The sequence below is a fragment of the Oryzias latipes genome, chromosome 9 (genome assembly GCF_002234675.1).
Source record: "Oryzias latipes chromosome 9, ASM223467v1".
In the NCBI taxonomy this organism is placed as follows: domain Eukaryota; kingdom Metazoa; phylum Chordata; class Actinopteri; order Beloniformes; family Adrianichthyidae; genus Oryzias; species Oryzias latipes.
In genome coordinates, this window is record NC_019867.2 from 5,960,376 (window position 1) to 5,985,066 (window position 24,691).

Genomic DNA, 24,691 nt, shown 5'->3' on the forward strand with positions numbered 1-24,691 from the left:
TTGGTTTTGCTTCCAGTCCTGAAATATAATATAACATAATATAATATAAATTTTGCCAAATAAACAGTACTTTTCCAAACAGGGGACATGATTTCTGTACCTCTAGCAAACAAGAAAAGGGTTTTACCATTCAGAGTTATGAGGAAGTGAAACTTGAAGCAAACTATTCGTGCTAAAATGACCTAAGAAGTAACTCAACACGGTAGGTATCTGCACTGTTGACTTTGCACGTACATACACTATTAACGCACCTTTCTTTGACTGGACGTGAAAGTAATAAGAAGCTTCTTAAACACATGATGGCAACACGAACTACAAGCAAGGGTGAGTAGAAACACGCGTGTCCTTAATATGTTCCCTTCAAGTGTTGTCACTTTATTTTCCTAACGTTGAAGAGCAGCCTCCCCCCTCGCCCCCTTTTCCTCACCCATATGGCCTTGCTCTTGAACTTTCATAGTTTCAGGCGTCCAATTCATCGCACAGAAGGGAAAATCCAGTTTCAGAGCGTTTTGAGTCTCAGTCAAAGATTGTGCTGGATTATTTCTTATTGCGTGGGATCAAGATGAAAATTAAGAAGTTCTGGGGGGAAAAATATTTTTTCCCTCCAGAACTTCTACTAACCGTAAAATTTACTTTTGTTTTTTAAAGGAATTATGTTCATTTTCACTGTTCAGGCTTTTCCCAACAGCATATAACCTGGATCTTTAGGATCTGGGAATTGCCACCCAAATGAGGCAGGAACGGGATGGCATGTTTGTCTGTTTATGTGTGGGCGTCTGATTCCTTGTTTGCCAATATCCCCCGCAGAATTTTGCCTCAAAGGCTGAGGGCAAGCCCCCGCCTCACAGAACACCCACACTTCTTCTCTGCATCTCACAGAGCTTCATTAGAAAGTAACAGCTTATCTGATCGCAAAATTTGACTGGCAAATTAGAATAGAGGAAATACCATTGCTTTAGTGGCCTCGCTCGGAGCACACACGCTTAAGGGCAGTTTCTTTCTCGCCTCCAAAGGTGGTATCGTGGGGTGATGGTGTTGATGACGTGGAGCTTTTTAGCAACAATATAAAGTTGGGCTGAGTGGACAGCCAGAGTCATCACAGCTACTCCAACCCAACTTCTGCTCTTTGCCTTGCAGTGATCTTTTCAGAGTAACTCATCCAAATGGTAAGAAATCACTTATATTGGCTCTTTTGAATGGCATTTTTCTAGTTTTTGGTGTTGTATAGATTTATTATAACTTATTTAGAAGCAAAGTTTCCTTAGATTAATATTTATTTTCCGCTAATATGCCAAAAAAAGTAATTCCCCCCCCCCCATAAATCATACCTGTATTTTTTATTATTTTAATTTTTTTTATCGTTTCTCCATCCTCAGAAGATTTTATCAGTCTGGACATTTGGGCTTCTCCTATTCACCTTTGGGGGAGCACATGGACATGAAGTCTTTCCTGAAAACTGTAATTTTCAGATCTTTTTTTTTTTGTGCTCTTTTAGCACTTTTGTAGTGTTCTGATCTATATGTGTCGTTACTCAATGCCTGTGCAGTTGTGGTGGTGAAGAAGAACGATCCTCGGCCAGTCACGCTGACCTGCAACACACAGGCGGAGAAAGTTGATTCGTGGACGTTAGACGGAGAAGAAGTGGAGTTTGACAGCTACGTCCGGATGGAGGGGCCAAACCTCAAAGTGTCTGAAGTCGATGCCCCCATGTTGGGGAAATACAGCTGCTGGAGTGGGGGCAAAATGCTCTCATCTACTTATCTGTTCCAGGAGCTCGAGGAAGAAGGGGATTTAGGTGAGATTTCCTTTTTAACTCTGTTGTAAAATGTGCTAAGTGCTTAGATTTAGGCAGAATTAATGTACAAATGTGCTTTCTGGAGTATTTAAAAAAATGTTGTTCTCTTATTCTCTGTTTTCCAATAGATTCTTTGCTAAGTTGTCGAGCAAAGTCCTATGATTGTAATTTCACATGCAGCTTGAAGGACAGTAGATTTACAGCAGTCCGCCTCGGACTTGGACAAGACTGGTGAGGTCACAAATAGCTTATTGTGGGAACCAGAGGACATACGGCAGCTTTGCTCATCAGTGACTCTTGTTTCGGCTTCCTTCTCCAGCAGTGAAGGTCAGCAATCGTGTCAGTGGGAAAGCAGCAGCAGCAGCAGCAGCAGCAGCAGCCATGATGGGGAACTCCAGTTTGTTCTGCCTCATTCCCTGTCACCTTATGCTGAGGAAAGCACCATGCTAGAACTGACTGCAGAGGCCATCAACATGTATTACATCCTCCGCAGAACCAAGACGTTTTACCTCAGAGACATCAGTAAGAGGAGCACATTAGAGGCATTCGTCAGTGTCACTATATGAAAACTATATGAAATCTGCTGTTTTCTCATCATTGGCGCAATTATATTTAAAAAGATATGATTGTTTTTTGTCTTTACAGTTCAGCCTGACAGTCCTGAGATAGTGAGGTGTGAGGAGGTCGGCGAGCAGCTAAACGTGAGCGTTGACCCTCCTCCCAGCTGGTCCACGCCTCACAGCTTCTTCAGTCTGGAGTACGAGATCCAATACGAGCTAAAAGATGATGGCACGGTATTACCAGCCTCACACTGAAACAAACTCTGGAATTATTTTAAAAAAAACCTCAAAATCCTGTTTCCTAACTGATTTGTTTTGTTGTTTTTTTTGGTTGTAGATTGAGAACTCTTTCTCCACTCTGATACCAAGGAAGATCAACCGGCTGAGGGTTCGCTCCAGGGACTCGCTGGTGCTCTCAGCCTGGAGTCAGTGGACTGCATGGCAAAATGTAAACCACTGATATTATTTAATTTGGATTCCTCTACATTTTCTTTTGAATCTGTTCTTAAGGGTTTATCCTCAAAAAATGGCCCAATTTTATTTCATATCCATCTATTTATTTATTTATTTGTTTGTTTGTCTATTTATTTATTTATTTATTTAGTTTTAAAGAGGAAGTGATCGTGAAATCGTTGCTTTTTTTTCTTCCTCATTCTTTTTATCACAGTTCATTCATTTTGCTAATAGGGTTCCACAAACAAACATCCCTTATGATTTCATGATTTCACATTTAGTTTTTCTTTCCAATGTCCCTATTATGTGTAGATTTAAAGAACATGAATAAGTTATGATCTACAAATCGCTGTGCACTAGAAGTTCAGCCTGGTTCTTGAACACAGAGAAGTTCTCACTCAAGGTTTCTTCATTTTACACCCCCGCCCTCTCTGTGAGTGTCAGTATTTCTGTGTATGTTTGTGGTTTGACACAGTACAAAACAATGGCTATTAAAAGAGCTTTGTGCTTCCTTCCTGATAAATGTTCCTTCTTCATTTGTGCTCTGTTCGTGTTACGTTTAAAGTCGGTGACTCAAAGGACAGAAGTTCCCTTGAGATACCCCATGAAAACACAATCATTACCGGTAGCTCATTAGGCGAGCAGATTTTTTATCTGTGTCCTCATACTTTAATTATTTAACATCACTAACAGGTTGGATATACGAGCGAACAAAAATGTCTAATATTAGTCAGGTCAAGAACAAAGAACTTTACTTTTTCACCAATTCATTCTTGAGCTTAAGCAGAAAATTGCGACTTATCACTGTCCTGGTACAGATTTTTAGCATCCAGCTCATGGAAATCCTAAAATTTGAGGGTTAATGGTTAATTTTGAGGGTTACGTTTCATTATTTTATCATGAAACTCCCCAGAAAGGAAAGTCGGCTGCATAGAAGATTTGGGATTTGACATTGGGACAAGTGGTTTTCCTTTGACTCCGTTCCTTTAGAGGCGGATGGTTAACCTGAGAGATCTGCTCTTTCATGCTGAGCATTGTTCTGAAGAGTTCCCCTCCGTTTTAACCTGTTGAACTTCTACAAAGCAGAATTGACTCTCCTATCTGAGATAAAGTCATGGTCTTAGACTCACAGGTGTGAAACAGTATCGAAAGGTCAGAACTTAATGAGGATTTTGGATCAAATGGGAAACGTCCCCAAGAACCAACTACATTAACTGTCAGTAAGAAACTGATATCTCAACATGACATACAATTGGTTTTATCCTTTACCAAACAAGATACTTCATGTTATGTTCTATTTCAAAGATCATACAGTTTTTTTTAAAAGTGAAACACAATAGAAGATTTGAACCATTTACCACTCTCTATACTCAGAACTTTTTAAAATCTACATTTGATTAAAATCAGGTTTCAATTTCCTGATTTTAAAAAAATTGAAAGAATAGTCAACTTACCTGGGAAAGATACCAGGCAGGAACCTTTTTTTTTTTTTTAAATCAGGAAAATCAGACTGTGCCCCCCCAAAACAGGAAATGTTACAGCTGGAAACTCCACTCCCAGTACATGAGTCCATTTCCATGTTCTTATCCAAAGCAAAAGGGACATTTTGTTCTTTTGCAATTTTTATTCTCATCATCTAATGTGTGTTTCAACTCATTGCAGGTTAGAAAAGGGAAAAAGAACCGTCACCGGTGCAAAAAGAGACACCAAGGTGACCTTCAGGACTCCACACCTGGGTCCTCGGACCGCCTGAAGACGAAACGGAGGAAGCATAAAAAAAAGAAAAAGGGATTATTTAAACAAAACGAGCACTGATCGTACGACGGAAACTAAAGCAACATATATGTTCTTTTCCACTATATGTGGGGATGGACTAAAGGTGGACAGTCCATAAAAGGAAGGGAAAATTTTAAAAAGAAAAAAAGCCTTAAGAAGTATTTCTTCTGAAGATCAAAAGTTTTAGATCCTTCGAAGCGAAATCCAATTCAAGTGTTCATTTTTTCTGTTCACTTTTGAACTAATTTACAGACAGAACTTTGTGATAAAGTTTAAATTATTCACAATTTTGTAAAGAGTTTGTTGTAACCGTATTGCTTTTATTGTCTTTGTGCTGTGATCACTCTCTTTTTATTTGTTTCTTTTTTTATATAAAAAGCATCTGTTAATGGGTTTATTTTTGGTGAAAATGTCAGTTTTGATACAAGCAAAACAAGGAAATAAACCGGTTATTAGGGTTTTGGAGGATAAACAGCTGCTGTGGAGACGAGTTTATGTAAGACTGATGCTAAATTATAAATAAGAAGTTCTAAATAAAGTCTGAAAAGGAATCTTCTCCAAAACTTATTTTCAACTCATGTTCAATTTGACAGTGGTTGTGTTTAGTGTTCATCTAACATTTAATATGAGGAAACGCTTTTAGCAATTAGAAACAAAATACGATTTTTGCTTTTAATGTTGTTAAATTAACGACAAAAACGTGGAGTATGGTGACTAATACAAAATTTAATATCCTCTTTTTAATACAGAACTTTCAGTACAACCCCTGATAAAGAAAGAAAACAGTTTCCTGCAAAACTTTAAATAGAAGCTAAAAGTGCCACATTTTTTTGTTATTCCAAATGTCTTGATACTTCTATTTTTAAGGTCAAAGTGTAGAGAAAATAAGCAAAAAGTCATTTTTATCTTATTATGGTTTGACATTATGTCATTCCTTATTTATGTCAGACCATAGTGGATTGTGTGCATTTAAACCATCTTTATTGAAAACCTTGAACCTTAGTACAACACTTTTTGGGTTCTTTTTATTGTCCAGAGAGAGAATCTTTAGAGATCATTAAAAATAAAACCCTGCGACAGACTGGCGACCTGTCCAGGGTGTCCCCTGCCTTCGCCCATAAGTGGCCGGGATAGGCTCCAGCAGCCCCGTGACCCCAAAAGGGATAAACGGAAGAAAATGAATGATGAAGGAATGAATGAATGAATAAAAATAAACCAGAACAATTTGAAAAAAAAAAAGTAAATGTGATGCTGATGGTGGTGCATGTAACTGTCAAATGCCCATTACCAGGATTGATCTTCTGTTGATCGGGAGTAGACAGAAGTGTGGGCCAAATATAGATCTTATTTCTGTTTCTTCTTGTCCCCAAACATTTACGCTTCCTTTAAGAGAGTTTGTAACGGCAGGAACAAGAGCATCGGCTAACTTTGGAATGCTCTCGCTCTGCCAAGGCAACAGGAATAGACTACAACAGAGAAATCAGCCACAGACGTTTCTAATGACTAACTATTTATTGATTCATTTTTTTTACCTATTTCAACTTATCATCGACACCAAGCTTGGCTACAGTAGAGGAGCCATGTCTCGCAGTAAATGATTAATTGGTTTAAAAAGTCATCAGATACAAGAAAGTTGAAGAATTGAAGGCTTTCATGCTGTTGCTTGGAAGGCAGGCGGGGGCTCCTTTTGTTTCCTGGAAAATAAAATCTTCTGGTTTATTTTTCTTTGTACTGAAGCGTGGAGATTCTGTTGGAATGAAAGCGCACAGACGGGGGTTTCCAATTCAAGCCAAATGTTTATTACCCTAACAATATTTCTAATACAGATGTCCGGGCTCAATCAATTTCCCTCAATGCCTTTTACTAAAACAGGGCTCACATCAGGATCACAAAGAAAGAGCGCTGTTTTCTCTCCCTTCCCGGGATTTATACAATCTCTGGATGAATATGTAAATGCATAGAGGACGGTGAAGAATCCGATGGTCAGTGGTCTGTCGTTACACAGCTCCCAGGGCCATTAGCTGTCACGTGAGCATCTGCACAGAGAGAGAATACAAAACACAACCTACAGAGAGCCTTCCCCACACCATTGGTTCCCTGGTACACACTTCCTCAACATATCCTACCATATGTGTGCTCCTCTAAGACTGCAGTGGGGGCCTCTCACATGTATGGCATGCATGATCTGCTGAAATTGATTCTGAACCAGATTCTATGGGTTATATATTCTTCAAGTTGTATGTGTTATATATTGTTATATATTCTTCAGTACCATGTTTCACTACCATAGCATGATCGCCTCACTGTTTTAGTCTTTCACCATAAATGTGTTCATTCTTCTTTGAAATCCTTCCAATCAAAATGTCCTCACCTAAATAGGAGACAGTGTTGTTTTGTTGTTGTTGGTCTCACATGTTGAGACTGAACAAAATGTGACCTTTGCATCCAAGCAGGCAAAATTTCACACTTTACCAGAGCCCTTTTTTTTTCCTAATCTATTTTTACAACTTTTATTGCTTTTATGTAACAAAACAACAGAACACAGATGGACTTAACAGAAACAGTCAGAGCATCCAATTCTGTGGATATGTCTTGTATCACAAAGTGCAGGTGTTCATCAATTAAACAAAATAAAAGTGTATAGAGAGAGAGAGAGAGAGAGAGAGAGAGAGAGAGAGAGAGAGAGAGAGAGAGAGAGAGAGAGAGAGAGAGAGAGAGAGAGAGAGAGAGAGAGAGAGAGAGAATATGATACAAATGTCATATTTGTTTCAAGTAGTATTTGTTAGAATTTAGAATAAAACTTTATTGATCCCATAAAGGGGAAATTACCTTGTTACTATAGCCTGGGTAAAGTGCAGGGTTGTGTCAGGAAGGCCATTCCACCTGTGTGAATCAGTGAAAGCTGATTTGCTGTAAGGACCCTTAAAGGGATGTGCCCAAAGGTGAACAACAACTATATCTCTATTAAAAACAGAAGATAGACAGTACCACTAAAAATAAACTTTAAATTATCAGTAATTATTCCCCAGGCGTTGAAGAGCTGACAGGAAGAAAGAAATGCAAACGTTCTTCTTCCTGCAGTGAGGTTTTACAGTTGCTGGCTGCATTTATGGTCTCATGCAGAGGATGATGATACTGAAAAGGACTGTCCATGATAAATTTCAGGTTCCATATTTACCCAGTAATCCTCACATTCGTTTGCTTTACATTTTAAAGAAAAAGTCTGTTTTGGGGGTTTAAATGTCTAAAACAGCGTCCTCAAATGACCTTTATGGCTCATGGCTTTTTCAGCTCTTGATCTTAGCAGTAAATATTTGTCCAAATCCAACATTTATATATATATATATATATATATATATATATTTCCACATCTTTGTGTTATTCTTTCTGCACATTATACCCACCAAAAAAAAGTTTTTTTACTCAGAACTGTGAGAAAACAAGCCATAATTTATTTCTAAATTATTCTGTCATTGGTCAGCTGATGATACCTGATCACTCATAGAGGTTAAGGATTCCTCAGCCAATTTTTTCATCGAAAAAAACCAGAGTACATCTTTATGACCACAAATAACCACTTGTTCTCCACTAAGACAGCTTCTACTGGTCAGTCGCCTTTAATGTGACTTATTTATTACAGAGATAAATGTTCTTATGTGGGAAATAGATGGCATTTAAAATTTAGTTCTATTCTCTGATCCTTTTTTTGATCACGGTTGTGAGTCATCAAGTTACTTGTGACCAAAACCACTCAGCGGCCAGACTTTCAGTCTTTCTGCACATGGTCAAAGTATGAATTTCCTGTGAAACTATCTGAGGAAGGAGAGTCTTCAGGTGTCAGAAACAGAACTGTCAAGCTCTGGTTATGATGTTTTTTTCTGATGTAAAGAAAAGTTTCCTCCTTTTCTCTCAAACAAACTGTCCCCCTGCTGGTGTGTCAATGTCCTTTCAGCAGAATTTGGCTTCAGTGGTTCTTTTTGGACATTACCCCGATAGCATCATCCTTTCCTTTTTATGTTGTTTTCCTCAGAAACAATCTTGAGTATGACTTTTAGTTTCTGTTCATGTTTCCACCCTGATGACTGTTTTTATGGCAGCCACAAGGGTTCATCAACCAGCAGATAAATCTTCAATAGGTGCCTGTCCACCATTACCTAAAAATAAACTCAGCTGATTTTAGGAAAATGTCTTGCAGTAGGCAAACAAATGCATCAATGGTCTATATGTTCACAAAATGCAAATCAGATTATATTTGGAACAAAACTTGCAGTAACTCATAACTGTTCACAGTAGGTTTGCAGTTTGAGAGTGAATATTCATTTACCACAAAAGTTGTGTTTTTTTTTAAATTTTAGATCTCTTTTTTATTTGGCTTTGTGTTAGTTTCTTGTGCCCATGTTTTTCCTCCGCTGACAGGAACAATTTCAGCTCAAAAAAGCATTTTGTTTTGTTTTTCTACTTTTCTCTGCACTTAAAAATTGCATATTTTGTTCTTGCCCTTTTAAAGTAAAAAAAAAAACAGACGAAAATAGATCAAACTCCTTTTTATGAAAAGATAAGCTTATGTCTAATTTGCAGATTAATTAGAATTGTGTTATTTCAGAAGTATTTTAATTTATTTGGAATAAAAATATTTGCTAGAAATTTAGCAAGAACAACATTTAAAATGTCTTTGCAACAACTGTTTTAACATAAAATAAAAGTGAAGTTATCTCCTTAAAAGAGTAAAACAGTTGACCTCATTTTTTTAAACAATTCAGTTTCATTTTAAGATAATTATTTATCTTAAAAAAAAACTCCTTCACGGTGCATGTGCACCCTGCAAATAAAGTACATTTTTAACACATATTGTCCTACTGCAAACAATCTTTTGAATGGATTTTGTTATCAAGTAAAGAGTAGTGCGTCTCTTGATTTAGCGCATGCTCAAAAAGGGAGAGACTGTCTATTTCTATTTCCATAAAAATCATTCAAAACCAAAATCGGCACAGCAACGTCATCAAAACGCAATTTTGCTAAAGAAACCGATCCATGAATTATTCATCTTGTGACGTGAAAAGATAGAAACTAGTTTATTTGTTGCTTCAGCATTAAAAAAATGGGAAGAAACTGCTGACGTTTAACTGAAAACTCAGTTGAACTGTTGAGTCAGAGCTTTGCGCAGACAGGAAACAAGAAAAGGGGAAATATCGTGTTACTTTTTTTATTGAAAGATAATGCGTCATGTGAAGCTGCAAAAATCAGAAAGACATCCCCGACAAACATCTCTTTGAAATCCATCAGAAGAGCCGTCATTACGCAAAACTGTTGCACAAGATTTAAAGATGGTACAAAGCTAAATATACAATGCAAGATGTTCTCAGTTGTTTGGGCTTTTTGTGGCTACTTTTAGACATTATTATTAGAATTTATTATGTGAAAAGGCGCAGGAAAAAACCTGTAAATAATTAGACACAAATGCGCAAACTCGTCTTCTAAGGAAGACGCAGCCAGAGGTGGATGCATAAACAGCTTTAAATTAATGTAAATTCTTAGCTGAGCTCTTTTTCTGACAGGGGCCAACTCTGTGGATAAGGAAAAGAGGTTTCATAAGCAACAACATAAATCAGCTGTTAAACAAATAAATCAGATGTCTGGCCTTCCTGAGTCTTTACCTTCTCTTGCACTTGGGGCATACTCGACCCCACACCGTCCTCACCGAGGCCTTTCTCAGAACCGGACTCACCCACATGTACACAGACGGCGTTGACAGTGAGCTAAAGCGCGCCAGGTTTGCAAAAGGATTGGTGGCCTCGTTCCGAAACGTCAACCCTCCCCCGGTCACAAATCTGATGATGATGTTCACAAAAGATGGACACCATAAGACCAAGAAACTGATGACGACAAAAATGATTACCCTCAGCGACTCCATCTTGCTTTCCTTCTCTGCGCTGGGGGGTTCTCTCTCCAGCTGATACCTTGCAACTACGTAGAGTTTGATGGTCATGATGACTTTGGTGAGCACCATGAGTTGAAAGATGATTATGCTGATGACGTACATCTGGAAAGATTTGGAAACTGGCAACAAATTTCTGACCAGTAAGTGACCTATGTTGTGAATCCAGCAATAAACATTGCATCCGATCACCACAGGTTTGGTCGCGAAGCGGCTGTAGATAAACGGATGGCACACAGCAAAATAACGATCGAATTGCGCAAATATAAAAGTCAAAATATTGATCCCTAAAAGCGAATTCAGCACGTTAAATGTTCCATTTCTGGACGGATATCCCTCCTGAACATCGAACAGGCCCAGATAGAAGACAGAAAAGCCAACGAGTGTGTCGCAAATGCTGGTGTTGAGCATGAAGATGAACCTGTTCTGAGCGAGGAGCTCTTTGGTGGCGGAGATGCTGATAACAACAGTTCCGGCCAGCAGAACGGTGGCTGTTGCAAATAAAATCTGGAAGATAAAAATGAGAAAATCTTCCGGAGTTTCAAAGCTCACCGAGAAGGGCACCCCCTCCCTCCAGAACTCGGATGAGTTGGACTGAAGCATCACTAAAGGCTCTCCTGCTGGTTAATATTTATGCAGATTTCACGCCCCAGGAGATGGACTCCACATGAGGTCATATTTTAGAGCAGGGGTGCTCATTATGATGGACAATAATATTCTTATAATGCAAAACAAGGTCGTTGTCATGAAATGTCATGAAATGTCCAAGTTTTCTTAAGGTTTTTTTTCAAATTTGGGATTTTTAAATGAAAAAATCCTTTGAGATATGTCCTGACAAATATATAAGGACGTGAAAGTGATGTACAGAAGGGGACCACCACCCCCCCCAACAAAAAAAAGAAAGAAAAAATAATGATAAATATAATGCGGGGGAACATCTATTTATACTCTTCCAAGGCTTTTAAATGGAGACATTTAGGAAAAGGGACAGAAGGCAGATATTTTGTCAAGTACATTTTGACAAATTTTAAGAAAAGAAAACAGTAAAGTCCGCACATGTGGTTTGCATTACATGAATTTACTTAGAGAATTTGAGTTAAATGAAGAGTTTTAGCTTCAATGACATCGTCGGGCTGAAATTAAACATCAACAAATCGGACAGAAAATTCTAAATGTGAAATAAACTCAACAAACCCGAAGCTCAAAGAAATGCTCCTCAAGAACAAAAACCTTCCAAATGCTTTTTGTTCATGGAAGCTTTTTGACTGAACTTACTATTTTAACGTTATACACTAACAGCACGTGTAGGTTGTGACGTGACTGGTTCTACCTAGATTACTTTACTCAGCATGTTAATTTGGAAAATATGTCATTGGTTATTTTCTAAGGCATTAGAAAATAACAATGGGATATATACTTAGATTTAGCTTCAGTGGTCGAGCTTCTTCTCGGGAAAAGAGGTTCTGAAGCAGCAGAAGGAGCTGGCCGTGGTGCTGAATCTGCGTCTGCGATTCACAGTGAGGTTTCCTGATTTAAAACATACTTTACCCTTTCAATAAATAGACAATGTAGACTTGATCTGTTTGTGTGTTTAATAAAGTAACGTTCTTTTGTTGAAAACAGCGCGATGACGACATGGGAAAAGCAGAAATGTTGTTCCTACATTTCAGGGAAAAAACACTCAACTGTCCTGGAAAAAAGTGTTGAAGTAGGCCTAAATTGTTTTCATTAACAGTCTCCCCGTAAACAACAATAACAGAACATTTTTCTCATTGATATTATTATACACTCAAAAAATGTTCACTTTGAATGAACATAAAAAAATTATGGAAAGGATTTCCACATGATTAGATTGCGTTACTTGAACAAAAATGAATCATGTTGGTCCTACTTAATTTATTTAGGTTGGCTCAACTTAATGTATTTAGGTTGGGTCAACTTAATGTATTTAGGTTCAAACTAATAAATTTAAGTTGATTCAATTTAAATAGAGCAGTTGCACCCAACTTTAAATTGATATTGTTGCTCACTCTAAAAAGAAAAAAGTTGATCCAATTTAATTGAATCACTTCAATTGGTCACACCTAAGTAAATTAAGTTTATTTAACTTGAATTTCTATTTATTTCTTTAATTTTATTTATTCATCTGTAATTGGTACGTTGTTCCAAAGTTACAACCAATGGGTCTTTTAATTTTCACATCAAAGACACGAATTACCCAGCAAAGTCCCACATCACAAGACAGGAGCTCAATTACCACGAACTCTGTGTTAAGTATTGGAACATTAACAGTTTGCCACACAAGGGGGTTGGTCATCATCCTCTACCAAACTTTAACTCATGGTGCAAAAAAAAATAAACATAACAGTTTAAATCACTAGTTAAAACAGAGTAAAACAGCTAGACAATAAAACCCATGGACAAAAACTCACACTTAGACCCCAATCTGCCCAGATAGACAAAGAAAATGGTATCCCACAATTCCTTGCGATTACTAATGCATCCAATTTAATGGTATCATGTTGGATCAACATGATTGAAATTAGTAACTTTTAAATGGATTATTTTTATGTACAATCGACATGATTCATTCACGTAAGATTTACAAACATAAAATTTTCTGGTTGAAATGACAAGTTACTTTTTCGTTAACTTAATTGGCTGGTAATTTCCTTTTTTTGAGTGTACATTGATTGCCCTTAAAAAACCTTGCGAGATATTTTACTTTTGTTTGTTTTCCTTTAACCTTAAAAGACATGAAAACATAGTTTATTGGAAATCTTAACTTTCATCGAGCTGTGATCAAGTATGAATTTCATTTAGTTTCGTTTAAATAAAATGTTGGAAGAAACCAAATACTTTCACAAGTTCCCACTATGCTGTATATCAAATTTCCATCTGGACAGTTGTTAAAAAGGCTTATGGCTTTTAGTGAAAAGAATCGTAAAGTGGAATACGAGACTCCAAAAACGCACAGCTTAAAGCATAGCAGATTTACGATGTTACCATTTGAAACTAATATGGAGAAACTAAATCAATGAACCAACTATAAAATTAAAACTTAAGTTAAAATGATCAATAACTATTTGCCTCATGCTTTTATAGGAAAAGAGAAATCCTTTAAAGAGGATATCAGCTTATTAAAGTATAAGCATATATGTCTTACGCACATTTTTTCATATTTTCATGGTGAATAATTTTCTAGATGTGGTGGATGTTTGTCTTCTGTCGAGTTTGCTGCGCTTTCCTGCAGCTGCAACAGCAGCAGACTTTGCCCCACGTGCCCCACACGGCCGCTCGCAGGGACGGGCTCGCCCACAGGTACAGGCTCGGCGTGCACAGGGCGTTGCCCCGCGCCAGCATCTTAAACGGATTGATGGCGTCGTTTTTCATGTAAATGTGTTTTCCAGTCAGCGAGGACAGGATGGTGTAGAGCATGGACGGACTCCAGAGCAGCAGGAACAGGATCACCACCACCACGATGATCAGCAGGGATTCCTTCTTGCTGTCCCTGTCCGGGCCCGGCGGCTGCCGCATCACCTGGTACCTGGCTACCACCAGCAGCTTGATGGTCATGGAGATCTTCGTGAAGATGATCACCAACAGGCTGATTCGTGCGTAAACGGCGATGTCCACGGCTATGTGCACCGGCACCATATTTTGGACGATCAACAGGCCGTACGCGTGCACCCAGCAGTACGCGTTGATGCACACCACCACCCTGGTGCTGATGAAACGGCTGTAGAAGAAGGGGTGGCACACGGCAAGGTAGCGGTCAAACTGTGCGAACAAAAACGTCATAATGTTGACCCCAAGGAGGGAGGGGATGATGTAAAACGCGCCGTTTTTAGAGGGGAAGTCCACGCGCACGTCGAAGAGAAACTGGTAGAAGATCCCGCAGCCCGTCAGGGTGTCGCTGATGCTTGTGTTCAACATGAACAGGAAGCGGTTTTCCTTCAGCAGAGCGCGGGTGTGCATGATGCTGCACGCCACGCAGCCGGCCACCAGCACCGTACTTGCCCCCGACAGCACGTGGAAGGCGAAAAGGAAATAATCTGCTGCGCTGCTGAAGTCCACACACAGAGGAACCAGAGTCAGGTTCATGGCGAGGATCAGGACGGGGGCGTTCAGTCTGAGCAGCAGCCTGTTCCTCCACAACAGCAACATGACTCCCAGCCTCTGTCCGAGCAGACTGGGGGGCTTTTAATGTCTTGCCTCCGCCCATTTGGGGTGGAGGTGATGCTTGTTCTGTTTGAGTTTCACACCCATTTTCGAATATTAAACGCATTCTGACACTGATTTATTATATGAAACGCACCGAGGTTTAATGAGAAAAGTGATTTCTAAACTTCTAAAAGGTTTCAAGTGTTTAATTTAACACAAAATACAACATATTTTGCAAATATGTATTGAGGACACCACCAAAAATCCACCATCAGTAGCAACTCGTGTTTTATTTTAACACTGAATGTTTAACAAACGAAAGAAGAAAAATAATTTTATGATAATCTGTAATCCACCAAATCCTTCATGCAGGTTCATTTCGCTTTCTACAGGAAAATAAACGATTAAAATTAATATTCCTGTTCACTAATGTCACTCAATTGGTGGATGAAGCGGAGTTACTTAAGTATGGAAGATCATTGCTTACTTTGGAGCAAATTTGTCAAGCAGCTTTTTGCCACTTTAGTCATTATCCTGAATCCAATTGTTCCGCTTTATTGGTTCTGGTCTTTTTTAATTTCATCCTACTTTTATTCATCCATTAACCAAATTTGCTTTTTCAGTTCTTAGGGTCACGAGATGCTGAGACCTGCCCAGAAACTGAAGGCTGCGACGCACATCAGCAGTTCATCAGTTCACCGGTTCATCGCAGGCCACACAGAAACAGTACCTCCCTTTGAAACCTGCGTTTAGAAGTTAAAAAACAACTATCTTTCAGACTTTTGGAACTGTGTGTTATTAACTTCAGACAATAAAAAGTTGATTTTGTCAAAACAGTTTTTTTCGTCGAGGCTTTTCCCCCCCACGATGATCATCTCATCTCATCCTTAAAAGAACTGTTGGTAAGACTAAAAAAACGACAACAATGCCACACAAAAACATGTTAAATTGTGCGTTATTTTGTTATTTATTTGTTTTAAATTATTAATAAAGCCATGGCGATTTTCTTTTGCCCCTTTTCTTCCGTTTCTCTAGATTTTCTGATGCGTAAAAACGAGTTTTGGTTTGTTTAGTTTTCAGTAGAAAACACATAAACGTGATTTTACAAGCAGGTCTGCTGTAAACACATTTCAGACCAAAGCGCAAACTGCGCTCTGGATGAAAATAGAAAAGTATTTCTGCAATGCTTTTTTTGTTCTTTCGTCCCTCGTGTTTAGTAAAAATCAAATGCAATTTGTATCTATTAAAGTCTGTCCAGGTCCCCTTTTTTTACTTTAAACGGAAAAAAATGGTCATAAAATTTAAACTGAATTTCACGGTTAATATTATTAACAGCAGCTGTGAGTTTGCTTCTCAGCTTTTTGTCTATCAGCGCCCCCAACACAAATAATCCGCATTTTATGTCTTAAAATGCAGCTTTCGCTTTCCGCCTTTGTGTTTCCTGATATTATTATGGCTCATATGTTAATTTATTTATAATTAATTTAATCGAGCTAATTTTATCTGTCCACATTTTCGAGCATTTAGCAGACCTAACATTTAAATTCAAATAAATGCTGGTGATGAGTTCAAAGAAAATGTATAGGCTGGCAGCAGCTACACTTGGCCATAAAATGGGCCAATTTATCTGGTGTCACCCTAACGGTGCAACCTTTAATAAAGAAGAAACTGTCTTCTTTCGTGTCATATATTGCATGAAATTGAATTTTAATCCTGTATAATTTAATGGTGCACACAAACAAAGAAAAACAGGTTTGAGAAAATCCATTGAGAAATCATTTAAATGTAAATGACATCATGAATAACCTTATGGAGCCTTCGCTGACAAGTCTGTCCCCTCCATCACACTAAAAACTCCCAAAAGTTTACCCGAATTGTGTTGTGTTCAATTCAACTAACTAATTAATTTTATTTATTTTTTCATAAGGGGAAAATTTCAGAAAAAATGAAATATTAAACGTAAGATTTGGGTTGATAAATTTGATCTCAGCTGAAGCAAATGCTGGGAATAAATAATAAATCACTATAATTAAAACAAAAAGACACACAGGCTCGTGACAGAGCCTCATCGTGGCGCGCGTGTGCAGCAGAGTCCCCGCCACACTGTTCTCCACACCGCCCTGCGCAGCGCCGGGCTGCCCCAGACGTACAGAGCCGGGGTGACCAGCGCGTTCATGCGCGCCATGATGGCAAACAGGTTGGTGGCTTCGTTCCTAAACGTGAGACCGTGACTGCTCAGCTGTCTGACTATGATGTTAACAAAGGATGGACACCACAGAGCCAAGAAACAAATGACCACAAAGACGATGATGCGCAGCGACTCTTTCTTGTTGTCCCTCTCGGCGCTGGGCGCCTCCCTGACCAGATGGTGACGCGCGATCATGTACAACTTCACCGTCATGATCAATTTAACCAGGACAATGACTTGCAGAGTCATGACACCAAACGCGTTTATTTGCGCGGCCTTTGAGATTGGCACCAAATTCTGCACCGTTAGGATGAAGTAGGTGTAAATCCAGCAGAAAGCGCAAATCACGACCACCACGGACCGAGTGATGTACCGATTGTAAAAGAAGGGGTGGCAGACAGCAAAGTAGCGGTCAATCTGAGCAAAGAGGAAGGTTAGGACGTTCACACCCAGAAAAGAAGGCAAGATGTAGAAGGTCCCGTTTCTGGAAGGGTAGCCCTCTTTTACATCGAAGAGCCCGAGGTAGAAGACGGAAACGCCCGTCAGGGTGTCGCTGATGCTGGTGTTCAGCATGAAGACAAAGCGGTTCTGGCCTCGCAGGGACGGCGTGGAAAGGATCCCTAAGGCCACAGAACTCGCGAGGGTCACTGCGCTTGTGGCGAAGAGAATATGGAAGATGAAGATGATGAAGTCCTGAGGGCTCTCAAAGTTCACCGATAGAGGGATGGTGCCGTTCAGGAGCATCCTGGCGCTCCATTGAAGGCCAGTCTTGGATGCGCGCGTGCAGTATTTATATTTGATGGTGCGTTCACTGGAACCTCCTATTGGCTGGTATGAAAGGTCCTTTTGGCGTGATTGACGCGCCCATTCCAAACAGGGAAAATAAGAATAACTTGTTTTCTTAATTTTTTTTTATTTTTTTTTATTTTAAAAACCATTTTCTTGCATTAGACCCAGTTTATGATGACCAACCAAGATTATTAAGATTATTGCACCTGTTTTATGCCTGAACCCACCTTCATCAGCTGACGAAGATGTGACTTCTTTTTTTCTACTAAAATAATGATCTAAATTCATTGTTAGATAAGCCTAGTAATGGGGTCGGTCTGGTGGCAAAAAATAAATAAAGAAATAAATAAGCGCACATTTTGCAAAAGACTAAAAACTTATTTTTTCACGTGTTGAATGAGACAAGTTTAGGGATCATGGAATCATATCCTTGTACACTTTATATGGAATTAATTCAGACTGAATTAACTTTATGCCATAATTCTTCTTTGAAAATTCTTTTTTTATTAAATGAATAATGTACTGAGCGCTATTTGAGTAGAGTGACGGTGAAATCCATCTAGTGGTGCGTAAAATAAATTCGTATTTTAGCCACTAGAGGGATTGAAATGTTTCACCTCTATCTGTCTTCTCAGCTGTCCAACATGAGATGAACTTTTCATTTTTCTCAGTCGTTTTAGTTCATTTCTCACAACAGTATTAAAGTTTGCCCCACTGCTAAGGCATTTCTAAAAAATAGGTACTGCAAACTGGAAAACATGGTAGATAACGTGCAAAAGCGAGTTTAAGGTTGTAAAGTCAATGGCACAAAAGCAAGTCCATTTATATCAAAATGCATTGTTCATGCTCCAAAAGCAAGTCCCTGAATCAAAAGGGATAGTTATATCTTCAAAAGCAAGTTTTGATATCAATGAAAGTATCAGTGTTGTCAAAATGACCATTTATGACTCCAGCTGGTTTGAACGACCAAATGAAAAGATTTGAACATGTTTTTATTGAGACAGTTTACTTTGGAAGTGCCTCCCAATGTCATGTAAAGGGAAGACAGCATTATGTCCTATGCATGGCATTGTGATAACTATAGAATTCAGTTAAAAAAAGAAAAAGACACTGAATGAGCACTTTACACTGTTTATTTGGAACTGTTCACAGCATGAATGACTAAATGAAGCTTTATTTATTTATGTAGCACTTTACAACGCCTTCAGGGTACCAAAAGTGCTTCACAATAACAGGAAGACAGAAGAAAAACCAAAACACGTAACAAAAACAGTCAGCAGTAAAATACATATCAGATAGCAATAAAAACAAATGAAAGAAAATAATATGCCACTGACTTCAGAGCACTAAAGGCTGCCTTAAAAGGGTACGTTTTTAATGGAAAACTGCAAATCACTGCCTGACTGCAGCAGAGTGGTGGAAGCTCATGAACATTATCCCAAACTGCTACAAACGTTGTCAGGTTGTCAACAGGCTCATGCCTTTCAAGATCAGGGATTATGTACCTGTAAAGAGCACCCAAACAGTTCAACAGGTGTTGATTGTAATAGTCCCTCGTTGTTGGCCTGGGACATCAGTGATGGCTCTCTGTCCAATGTAATTTCTTCCACACCAACTGCCTTATGTGTGCAGTGGTTCCCTAGCCTCCAAATCCAGGATACACTATACAAGTTGTGAGATGGAAAAAAAAAATCAGTAAAAGAGCATTTGCCCCTCCAAAATAATAATAATAATAATTGCACAAAATGCACTGTAAACACAGTTATAGTAATGTGTGTGGCTATGTGATGGAAGTCCAGTGCATAGCAGTACATACATGTTTTGCAGTAAAGCAACACTACAGAATGCCTACAAGTTTTACCTGTACATATCGGTGACAGAGCTCCTTCACTCTATCACTGTTCTGTTCAATTGGTACTTTGTTCAGTTGTTGCATGTACATTTCCTTCCGTCTGAGAACTCTGTGATATTCATTCATCTTCTGTTGTTTCATCCCTTTGGGGTCACAGGGCTGCTGGAGCCTATCCAGCCTGGACAGTTCGCCAGTCTGTCAACTCTGTGTCAACAAGACAACTCTGTGATATTGATTGAATATTTTCAAAGATGTTGTCATTTTTTAGAACAGCTCTTTGTATTTTTTGCAGTCTAACAGCATTGTCTGCAACCACCATTGCACAAATGCTTTCTTCTTGCTGTGGAGTCATCTCTTCTGGGTTGTCTTGCAATCCTTTGACTTGCAGAAAAAAAGTAAACATACAACATTTTTACAGTACTGTAATTCTCTACTCTTTAATATTTCTTTGTAAATTACAGTTTGATCACCTGTTCTCCCGACAAAATGTCTGAATAATGGAACTGACAGTAGATCTCAACACTTGACCATACTTTAACCATTGTGAGGCCATGATTTACCACATGATCTACAAGTGTTGCCTTGATGTCACCAGTAATCTGTGCATCTGGGCCTCTTCTTCCTCCTCCCCGGTTTTGGTTCCTACCTCCAAACATCCTCACCCCTGTTCTATGAGGCGGACCTTCCAAATGTTCCAGTTTTGTCGATAAATGGAGGCACCTAAGGAAGATTCTGTCTCCTGGATTATACACTTGTAAAGTATGGGTCCATGTAATTCAGCTGTGAGAGACTGTGAAGGACAGGCTTATCACTGGTTGCAACTAATAGTTCACTCACTTCTTTTCATCAGTGTATGATGAGGTTCTCCTTAAAAAACTTTATGGACATTGTCATGGAAACACAATAAAAATTATATCCAAAATGGATGTTTGACAACGTGTTCAACACGTTTGTGTGCAATGATACAAGCAACGAAATGATGATTATTTTTATAAACAATGACTAATCAGCCTTGACCAGTTTAGATCATTTTGACAGGCATGATGAAAATAAAATAATCATCATCAAGAAAAGTCAAAAGTGATCATTTTGTAGAGATTTGTACTTAATCAATGTCTTTGTCTCAAAAAACATATTCTGTTGGATGAAAAGAACATTAAACTGCCACTAGGTTTAGCCAAAATGATTAGATGTTGTGGAGGTTGCAACTGTTGCAAGAACTTTAAGTCTGTTGTGAGGGAAATGCACCAAAACGATTGAGAAAAACTGTAGTCTTTCTTTAAAAAAACACATTTTAGTTTAAAAATCCAAGTAAATCCAGACAACCTTAAAATGTCCAGGAGTCTAAATCTGAAATCACGGGAAAAATGACTCAGAGTCAGCAAAAATATTTTTAAAAAAATAAAAATAAACGTACGTTTTTGTCTAAACTTATGGAATAATGGATTATGGAATAAAAAAATGGAGATGGCTTCTGCCTCTTGAACTAAAATGGAAAGCCATTCCCTTGAGAGAGAAGTCTGATGGTGAAAAGCCCTGGCTGTTTTCCAGTCTAATTTGGGAAGTTTCAGGAACAAACTGTCATCCCACAGACTGAGAGTGAAGTGCTCTGTTTGGAAAATACCCAAATATGAGATCTTTGGTTGAAGTTCTGGGTCAAATTCTTTTACATAGTAAATTTAAATGCATCACCAATGAAAATAAGTTTGACTTATAAACAAAGGCTCTCGTTTGCATTTCCTACCTGAGCACTGGCTGCAGCATTTTAGACCTGCTGAGGGTTTTGGAAGAGCCTGATGAAAAGGAATACCAGCAGTTTTATCCAATGTCAAAGTCATTACATTCATTTTTTGTTTCTTCTTCTTTTGAATGGTAATGTTCCTGATTTGAAAAAATAGTACTCATCAACTTCTCTTTATTATTTAAGTCCTACATTTGTCCAACATGATTTTTTAGTCTAGTCATTTTATGTATTAAAAAAAACAACAACAAATCAAATTAAAAATTCTGGAAAATCTTTTTTTTTTATGTCCTAATAAGCAAAAAACAATATAGAAAAACCTTATAGCAAGCCTGGTGTAATAAAACAATATTAATTAAATGACATTTTTATATATGCAAACGAATGTTTAAGGTGCTACAACAACTCACTTTCCCCATGATTTCTTTCAGTGGTGTAAAACCTAGTTTTTAATTTTGGTTTTTAACTGAGAATTGTGGCATCCCTTGTAGCCTCCAGGAGCAATGGAGGACATTTCGACACATGGGCAGGTGAGGAAGGTCGGTTGCTCTACACCACAGCTGCCCCTTCTCAATAAGTCCTGTTCAGTAATGCCACCCTCTCTAACAAAGTTAGTTCCTGAGGCACAAGATCTACAGGAAAAAGACCCCACAAATAAAAAAGTTCAATTAAAAAAGTCTGATTCTTCTCCAAACTGGGCTGCACTGTGGTGCAGTGGTTAGCCCTCTCACCTCACAGTGAGAAGGCCCTAGTTTAAATCAAGGCTGGGTCTTATTTTCCGTGTGGAGTTTGCATGTTCTCCCTGTGCATGTATGGGTTTTCTCTGGGCAATCTGGCTTCCTCCCACAGTCCAATAACATGCTAGGTTATTTGGTTACTCTAAATCATCTTTAGGTGTGAATAGGTGGGAGTGATTGTGCGGCCCTGCGACAAGCTGTCGACCTATCCAAGGAGTAATCTGCCTTCACCCGACAGTCTCCGGTGACCCCGAAAGAGACAAGCAGGTTAGGAAAATGGAGGGAAAGATTTAATCCAAGTTTTCAATGCATTTGAATGAGTGATGCAGATTCAGTTTATCAGCATAAATAATTGAAAGGATTATCTTTTGTGATTAGCAGGTCCACAAGGATGCTGATTTCATCTTAAAATGGCTTTGAAATAAATGAAATTATCCCAGAAGTAAACTTCTAAACTGATCAAAATTGTATATTATAGACATCTGTTCTATTTTAGCTCAAACTCTAATAAAAAAGGCAACAAACTCTTTTAAATGACTTAAATTATCACAAATTGGGGGCTTGATTGAAGACCTACGCCAAATGAAAATGCTGTTTTTGGTGTTTTTAACATGTTCTTGGAGCATTTTTCGCAGGAGGAGGGACATGTTAAGAAAATAAAGATTTAAAATGCACTTTTTTTAGAATTTTGTTTTTCAAATTGTTGTGAATCAGGATCAGAAAAAGTAGTGCTGTTCGAAAAAGCTTGTGGCAGTGATGTAGGTGCTGCTACAAGATCCACAAAAAATGGTGAACTCCATTGCTCTCCTGGTGCTGCAGTCATTAACCAGTTGCGTGTTTGTTGTTGTTTTCCTGAAATCAGGAACTTGTGGGGTGTGCTGATGGGAATTAAAGAGACTCTGGTCCACGTGCTCCTGCAGGAGTTTCCTTCATAAAGTCTGCTGATAGAAACCTCCTCCTCTGCTGTGCAGACACAGCTGCGCTGCTCCAGTCTCCGCTGCACGCGCTGCACACCAATCCAATGTCTAACAAAAGCCACGTTTTGTCTCTCCTGCTTCCCCTGACGAGTTTCGGCAATGTGTTGATGTTTCTTTTCAACATCTTCCTGGCTACAGCGATCATCTGTCTGAACGTGTCCGTGTTTGTCTCCATCCTCCTCAGCAGGGCGCTGCGCGTGGAGAACCGCTTCATGTACATGCTGAGCACCTGTCTCAGTGACACCTGCACAGGTGTTTCATATTACTACATTGGCGTGTTTGATGTGACTGACAGTTCTGACTCCCCCTCCAGAACGTTTTACATAGCTCCCACCTTTCAGGGCATCTCCTTCATAGCCGTCCTGGCTGCTCAGGGTGACCGGTACCACGCAGTGGTCTCACCTTTCAAATACTTTCAGCGCATGACCCGAAACAGAACCCTGATGGTCATCTGCTCCTACTGGATCTATGCTTTCTTCATCGTCGCTCTGCACAACTTGCTTCCAACTTTGAGTGCCAGGCAAATCACTAGTTTTGGTGGTTTAGCTGGAAACATCCTGGCAGTGATCATAATGATAGGCTTCAACATCAGACTCTTTATCATAGCCACATACCAACTGGGGAAAGAGGCGCCCTCCGACGAGAAGGACAGCAAGCGCTCCTCTGTGTACCTCATTCTGGTGGTGGCTGTGTTCTTCATAGGAACCTGGCTTCCTTTATTATGTTGGGCCATCGTTTGTTTATTTGCTAACAGCCAGTGCCACACCTTCAAGAACGACGGCACAGATCCCATCCGCATTCTACCCCGAGTAAACGCGGCTGTGACCCCCATCCTGTACATCAGAGGCTGCAGCGCGCTCAGAGCCTCGCTCTACTCCACTGTGTGCAGGGCCTGCTGCCAGAGGAGGTGACGCACAAACGTTGCATGATTTAATTTACAACACTTTTATTTTTTTGTGCTTGTGTGTTGATCTTTTTTCCCCCTTCTCTCTCTTTTCTTCTGAAAGGAGAGCTCATAGAAGACTTGGTCCGTCCAAACATCCAGTTCAGCCCTAAGTCCGCCAAGGGCATATTGGAGATCTACAAAGACCTGAGGAGCTGTTTTTAGATTTCAATAAGGCAAAGAACATGAATGTGCATAAAAACGGTTTAAAAGCTAATTATTATGTATCTCTGAATTAAATAAATAGGCCTTTTTATCAAATTAATTTTAGATTGCATGCGTACATTATTTAGCCTATTTTGTTCCTTTATTGCATTAAAAAGACTGCAACTGAGTTTATTTTGTTTTCACTCAAATGCTTTAATGATATTTTGCAACTGTGTTCATGAACGGAGCAGCTTTGACCTCCGGATGAAAATCCAACAGAAACTCGATGCTGGGCTCATCCGCCGAGGGTGCAGTTCACGCTGCGGCCACATGATGTCAGTAGAGCACTTGGAGGTGCTCTGCATGCACGTCCACCTACAAAGCAGATACATAAAAAGTCAAAACAATAGAAGATGATCTCTCTAATGTTTTTTTTTAATCTGCACGAGCCTTATATGAAATGGACTGTAAAAGATATTGTTAAAAGGCAGCTTGATTCAAAACTTAGAAGAGATTAGATGAAAACATGAATGCAGCTTTTTTATTGGATGGGAGGAGGATGAGGAGGGGGCTTACGTGGGAGGAGGAGTCTGGATATCACCACTCTTCCGCACATCTGGTGCCCACTTTTAGA

General features: G+C 39.1%; 2 protein-coding genes across 2 annotated transcripts; both read left to right on the plus strand.

Moving 5' to 3' along the window:
- The first annotated feature begins 34 nt into the window (after positions 1–34).
- Positions 35–5,203, plus strand: LOC101175485 (interleukin-12 subunit beta-like). The gene is made up of 8 exons (XM_004072267.4): positions 35–1,166; positions 1,377–1,458; positions 1,547–1,795; positions 1,924–2,026; positions 2,115–2,317; positions 2,441–2,589; positions 2,693–2,803; positions 4,471–5,203. Exons 1-8 carry the CDS (start codon positions 1,164–1,166, stop codon positions 4,621–4,623), a joined length of 1,053 nt encoding a protein of 350 aa, XP_004072315.3. The 5' UTR covers positions 35–1,163; the 3' UTR covers positions 4,624–5,203.
- A 17,505-nt stretch (positions 5,204–22,708) lies between these two features.
- On the plus strand, positions 22,709–24,244 carry LOC105354715. The gene is made up of 2 exons (XM_011479050.3): positions 22,709–23,874; positions 23,975–24,244. Exons 1-2 carry the CDS (start codon positions 23,012–23,014, stop codon positions 24,021–24,023), a joined length of 912 nt encoding a protein of 303 aa, XP_011477352.2. The 5' UTR covers positions 22,709–23,011; the 3' UTR covers positions 24,024–24,244.
- Positions 24,245–24,691: the final 447 nt, after the last annotated feature.

Coding starts and splice junctions, on each gene's coding strand:
- LOC105354715 (XM_011479050.3), top strand. CDS start 23,012: ATGTCTAACAAAAGCCACGTTTTGTCTCTCCTGCTTCCCCTGACGAGT. Junction 23,875..23,974: donor AGGGCCTGCTGCCAGAGGAG/GTGACGCACAAA, acceptor TTCTTCTGAAAG/GAGAGCTCATAGAAGACTTG.
- LOC101175485 (XM_004072267.4), top strand. Junction 1,459..1,546: donor TGAAGTCTTTCCTGAAAACT/GTAATTTTCAGA, acceptor ATGCCTGTGCAG/TTGTGGTGGTGAAGAAGAAC. Junction 1,796..1,923: donor CGAGGAAGAAGGGGATTTAG/GTGAGATTTCCT, acceptor GTTTTCCAATAG/ATTCTTTGCTAAGTTGTCGA.